This window comes from Chelonoidis abingdonii, chromosome 10, assembly GCF_003597395.2.
Source record: "Chelonoidis abingdonii isolate Lonesome George chromosome 10, CheloAbing_2.0, whole genome shotgun sequence".
Lineage (NCBI taxonomy): Eukaryota > Metazoa > Chordata > Testudines > Testudinidae > Chelonoidis > Chelonoidis abingdonii.
In genome coordinates, this window is record NC_133778.1 from 41,903,633 (window position 1) to 41,910,056 (window position 6,424).

General features: G+C 38.4%; 1 protein-coding gene across 1 annotated transcript in view; it reads right to left on the bottom strand.

Moving 5' to 3' along the window:
- Positions 1-310: 310 nt before the first annotated feature.
- Positions 311-6,424, bottom strand: part of KLHL41 (kelch like family member 41) — a 12,247-nt gene continuing 6,133 nt past the window's right edge. Inside the window, exons 2-6 of the mRNA XM_032771059.2 lie at positions 5,283-5,440; positions 5,086-5,193; positions 3,003-3,188; positions 1,725-1,871; positions 311-681 (exon numbers count right to left, since the gene is read on the bottom strand). Of these exons, the coding sequence (XP_032626950.1) occupies positions 570-681; positions 1,725-1,871; positions 3,003-3,188; positions 5,086-5,193; positions 5,283-5,440 (711 nt within the window). The 3' untranslated portion in view covers positions 311-569. The remainder of the gene's footprint in view (positions 682-1,724; positions 1,872-3,002; positions 3,189-5,085; positions 5,194-5,282; positions 5,441-6,424) is intronic.

Sequence of the window (6,424 nt, forward strand, 5' to 3'; positions counted from 1 at the left end):
CACATGATGTACCTTTGTCTTCAGTAGGCTTATGCATATGTCAGATTCAGTTACTCTCTTCTGAATGTTACTAGATCTGCAAGACCATGCAACTTTTGTGTATGTGGTTGGAGTGGAAAATAGGCTGTTTATACAGCTTTATCGCTAATAAGACCAATTAAATAGAACTAGCAGCTATCTAGAAATTAATTGGCTTTAGCTATGTCTCTTACATCTGTGGTGGGACTTCTTAAAACTGTTTCAAGATAAGTGCCCAATCCTGTAAGCAGAACTCTGGTCAATTCAATGAGAATTTCACATGTGGAAGGAGTGAGCTTCACATGATATCTTCATTTATTCAAAACCAGTTCCAGTCAATGTCAATCAGAATTCTTTCTGATTCTAACCTTGAGCGAAAAGTTAGTTTTGGTTTATTATCTAAAAAAAATGAGTACCATTTAAAACACAGCTGCAGTCACAGTTTAAGGGATACTTACTATAAATCTCTGTACAGTTTGTTTTTATGCAATAAAAATAAAATGGCCATAATCAGAACTCCCTCATCATATTTAATTTCCTAGCCGTTTTGTTTACAGCTTTGATAGCTTGAATAGATTTAAACGTGTTGAAAGGCAGGAGGCTCCAGAGGCATAGCGAATCTCCTTCAACATGCCACACCATTCCTTCTTCTCGTCATCATACCTGCAATTAACAAGATACTGTGAATACAGATCCACTTCAATTTCTTAGCTCTTTGAGCTTGACCTTTTCCCTCAGACACATGTATAACAAGGAGAATAATCCACATGTCAAGAGCTCCCAGCAGCCTTTGTGTTAAACTGTTACTATGTAAGAGCCCTTCTTCTATCCTCCCAAATAGAATGTTAGGATGCTCTGATTCCTTCCTGCTCCCTTTGTCCCTTTATCTTAGTATTGGCTAGGCACCTTGCAACATGATTCCCTCATCCCTGGAACAGTCTCCTGGTGCCTCTTCTCCAAGTATCTCCTCTCCCCCTCTTCAAAACATTCCTCAAACTCATTTCTTCCCAGAATCCTTTCTATCATCCCACCAATTGCTCCACACACCTTAAGTCACCTGAACAATTCAGGAGTTGCAGACTATATGGGATTTTTCACATATATTGGCTAATTCAGATTCAAACTCTAGAATGTGTGTTTGTGACTCTCAATAAGGGAGTTTGGTCTAGAAGTGTATATGTGGATTGCAACTCATCTATCTATTCGTGTATGTGAATGCAATAATAGGGATAATACTCTCCATTTTGCTGTCTCTTCCAGATCATCCTGCATAAGAAAAGATGAGCTTAAAATTGTTTAGGCAACCTAAGAAAGAGGCTTGCAGCATTGTCTACAAGGTGACATTAGGGTACCTTAGCCAAAAAGTCAGAGTGTAACATGTATTTCACTTTATGGAGCTGAACCAACCCAGAAATACTGCACCCCCACTCTCCTTTTTCTATACTATAGCCTGCAACTGGCGGGATGTGATTTAGAATGTATTGTTAACATTATTTCACCTGAAGGTGGAAGTATTCTCCAGGTCCAAGTCTCACATCTGTAGTACTTCATTGCACACAAAGATTGTGCTCACCAGACACTATGGCATGTATATAAATAGTTCATTTATGAAATGAAAGGGTAATACTGATTTGACTTACTCCCTAGCTTCTATAAACCTCAAGGTGAATTTTCCATTTAGGAAATGTGATTACAATAGAACTTACTTCCATATGTCATTAACTTCATTTGGTGCAAATTCCTTGGACTCAAGTTGAACCATAGCAAAACCACCAATAGCATACAGGGATCCATTCAAGTTGACTAAACTGATAGAGCTTCTCTCCTGGGGGAATTCAGGCATAACCTCCCACCTTTAAGTTATTTATAAACAAAATCAAATCAGTCAGATAATACTTTCCAAACATTCTGTTCAGAATGAAAGAAGTATCTGAGATATCCCATGCTGACAGCTATGGTTGGCAGAAACAAAAGGGTTAAGGATTAGTCTGAGGAGCCTTAGCATGTGGGAAAGCCCACAGCATACCAACACTGACATTCTGCTTCTCCATCCACTAGCATTAAGGCCAAAGTGTGCATTCTCAAGAGCCTTTATGCAGGGAAGGTCCTCATTTCTTCCTGCTGCAGCCTCCAAAGGTGTAGGTGTGCTTTCTGTTCATTCTGTTGAACCAGTATTAACATAATGGAGCAAGAAGAGTCAAGCTCTTTAGCATTGTCAGGAGTTTTCCACTGCAATGTTACTCCCCCCTGTGCAGAAGCATAACATAAAAACCTAAAACACTTGCACAGGTAAACTCAACGGGCTCAATTTTCTTCTCACGCTGATGTAACCCATTCACTCCAGTGAAGTTATTCCTGATTTTCAGCAGTGTAAATGCAAAAAGAATGTTAGACTTTCCTGATAAGATAGGTTTAAATGCAGAATGAAAGTGTAAGAGAGCCATAAAAAGTATTAAAGTAGGATGATAGATAATTATCTATATTCTGACTTGCTTTTGTCAAGCATTGGGCAAAATGAAACGTTTCTACAGGAAAAGGTCATAGAGTAGAAGCTAAAGTCAAATATATTCTTCCCTACATGAATAACTTTTTGGTAAAACTTCCACTTTTTATATTATTTTAATTCTAAATATGACCTGCTCTGGGACAGAATATATTTAACTTCAAGTGTATCTGCTACGTAAAATATCAACACATCTTCTAATTTGACTTTATAGATTTTACAGTAATCTCATTACAATTATGACCTACCATAAATAGTTAGTATACTTTGTAATTAAGAGCATGGATTTAAAACTGAAAATCTGTTTGGAGCTTTTATATTAAAGAGTAACTATTTATGAAGCAAATAGTTTATCCTGAAATGTTTCCCCTGATTTTAACATCTTTATCATTTCCCCCACAATAAAATTAATTAAAAGTAAGGCAACTTAGTCACTAAAATGCAAATTAAAAAATTATTTTAAAATTGGATATGCACTCACTTATTGGTGGTGAGGTCAAAGGCTTCGACAGAGGCTGAAAGCCCTTCTTCAGTGACACCTCCTGCAATCACAATTTTGCCTTTATGGACAGCCACTCCAAACATTGAGCGAGCCACTTTCATGGGAGCCAGATCTCTCCAGTCTCCCTTCTTGGGATTGTATATAAATACCCTGTTAGTACATTTCCTGTGGGAGGGAAAAAGAAAAACTCTAAGTATCTCTGGTAAATCCTTTGAATAGATAAGTTTAAAGAGACATCTAACTTAAATGGATTTTCTGTGTAACATATACTCAGTGAAAGAGTGGCACATACCTAGATCTGCAGCGTTCCTGCTCATCACACTTATTTCAGATCTAGGTAAATGGCTAAACAAAGGTGGGTGGGTGCGGTGGGGGGCAGGGGGAAGAGAGAGAGAAAGAAGAGCTGGGCACTTAAGTTTTTTTTAATGCTAACATGTTAACTAGATCATCCTGATCGAATTTGCTCTCCCAAGTGCATTTAGTGCTGTATGAGGACTTCTAATTCTTGTAGAAGTCAATACATACAAGTACTATTTATTAAACTAACTACGTGGTTTGACAAACCTCTGTCTGTGTCTGAGCCATGTTAATTATGATCTTCCTCCTTCTCCTGACTTGAGGTTCTCTCATTTCTAACTTAGACTGTATGCTCTGTAAGGCAGGGATAAGGGCTTGTGAGTTTCTGTAAATCCCCATTCACAGCCATAGCACTGGATATAAATGTTATGCTATTTACACAGTGCCATAATGCGTATGGTGCTTTACACACAAGAAAAAATGTCCCTGTTCCATACACCTCTTGGTTAAGATGGTATGTGTTGAGGGATGGTAACAAAGAGAGGGGACTGAGCACAAAGATTACTACAATAAGATTGCACAGTTGCTGTAGTTGATTATATATAAAACCCTTACAATGTGTGTATTAACACTTATCATACTATCCCTAAGCATGGAAGACTAGAGTTGATAGGAAGAAATGTGTATTTAAGGAGAGATTTGAAGTGTAGATATGGTAGATCAGGTCAGGATAAGAGGTTATTTTCTTAGCGGCTACAGTGTAGTTTAAGATAACCAAATAACTAACACTGTGGACTTTTATCCTTTTGCAGCAGAATATTCTGTTTTGGAGAGATGTATCCACAAAATATGGAGTACTGACATACCCAAATAAAAAGCTGCAGGGACAAGTCTACTATCTGTGAACTAGACACTTTTAAAATGTAACATATATAATTTCTTGATTACAAGAGTCAGCTTGAGGAAACCCTATCTTCTAATGTAGTGGTTTGGTTGCATTAGTGTTCAATGTTGGAAAAATTCTAACTCTTCCACACACATTTGCATCTTTATTCTGGTTTACAGGAAAAGAAAGACGATTTGCTCATTGAGTTCTTGAGATCCTTATTTTATATCCTGTACATGAAGAGCAAGCATTGCATTTCACTCCAGGAGAGAGTAAGACAGCAGCACCAAGTAGAGTGATGACCAAGTCGTATAGTAGACAACCTGCTTGTAGAAATTAGCTAATTTCTGATTGTAGCAGACATCTCTGGCACTCGTCAATCAACCCTATCATGGTGTCCCCATGTTATTTTCCCATTGAGATGCATCCTATTTCCGCTCAGGCTCCTAGTCTTTCTTTCTTTAATGAAATGATCATAGTATGGCTTCAACTACAGTGCTAACAAGGCTTTGCAATTTGGAATGATTAAAAACAGGAGTTTCAGTAGCTGGATACAGTCCTCAATGTGCTGCGAATGTTTTTTGGTGTATAATTTGACCAAGAAGCTAGGAATAAGAACCCAATGAGAAACATTGAATCATACATACGCAACAGAACATATTATGACATAGAAACTAAAAAGTCAGCTAATCAAGTCAATTGGCCATAATAATAGGCATGTAGTACTTTACATTACAATGGATATTTCATAGATATCATAATGTGATTCCATGTATCAAACCCACAACCAGTTGCAAATAAAGTGAGCTTTGATAGCTGAATGTGAGGACACCCAGCTAATCAATGCTACCAATTACCATGAAATTATTTGGTACTCACTTGTCATCAGTCTTTCCTCCAAGACAGTATATCATCCCATTGTGTGAAATTGTTGCATGGCCATATACTTTGAGTGGAAGCTTTTTGGCCTCACTCCATTTTACTGCCCTGGAATTGGAAGATCATACTATTAGGGCAATTTAAATGAAAAAAGGGTTATTTTAAACATGCTCAGTAAACATAAACTGTCAACGTACACAGGATCATAGCACAATACTGAATCCAGAGACTCCTCTGTCTGAAGGTCCTTTCCTGCAATTACATACAGTTTGTTGTCTGACTCTCCCAGACCAAAAAGGCATCTGGCTGAAGGCAGTGGAGGAAGGCCTAGCCATTCACCAGCAATGCTATCCAACTGAAAGAACATCAAAATAGGAAATGTCAGGAAAGATGCATAGTAAAAGCCCACACCATGAAAACTGTGTGAAATAGATTTAGATGCAGTAAGTGGATCAGTAGTGCTCCACATATTTATTCTAACTGCCCATTCATTGGATCAGCTGACATGTGCCAACTTTTGACCCCCACCCCGCCCCAGGATAGTTAATGCCAACTTTTCCCTCTCTATTCTCTCTCCAATACTCCTGGTCATTTTGTTTCTAGTCATTAATTATTATTGAAGTATGGCCGTGGCTCATCGTCCTGTACAGAGGGATCAGCAGAGGATTGCTTCCTATACTGTATTAAGGGTGAGGCAAGTGCATCTGCCCAGCACCCTTCCGATAGCACGCAGGAGGCATTATGCAGTTTCCCTCTAACACTGCTGGAGCAATAAAAGTGCTCCTCTCATTGCAGTGCTTCAGAAGTTCTTAGGATCTTAGTGTGCACACAGCAGAGTGAAGGTGAATTGTGACTTCAAGGAAGGAAAACAAAAGCAAATACTTGGTTTCTGAGCAAACCAAGAGGGAAGCAGTATAATGACAAGTCTCTAGATAGTGTGAGGAACAGTAGAGGGGGAAATAAACATAGGGAAATAGTTTTACTTTGTGTAATGACCCATCCACTCCCAGTCTTTATTCAAGCCTAATTTAATGGTGTCCATTTTGCAAATGAATTCCAATTCAGCAGTCTCTCGTTGGAGTCTGTTTTGAAGTTGTAATATTGCGACTTTTAGGTCTGTAATCGGGTGACCAGGGAGACTGAAGTGTTCTCTGACTGGTTTTTGAATGTTATAATTCTTGACATCCCTCTGCTGTGTACATTGGCCAAAGCGGACAGTCTCTACGTAAAAATAAATGGACACAAATCAGTCGTCAAGAATTATAACATTCAAAAACCAGTCGGAGAACACTTCAGTCTCCCTGGTCACTCGATTACAGACCTAAAAGTCGCAATATTA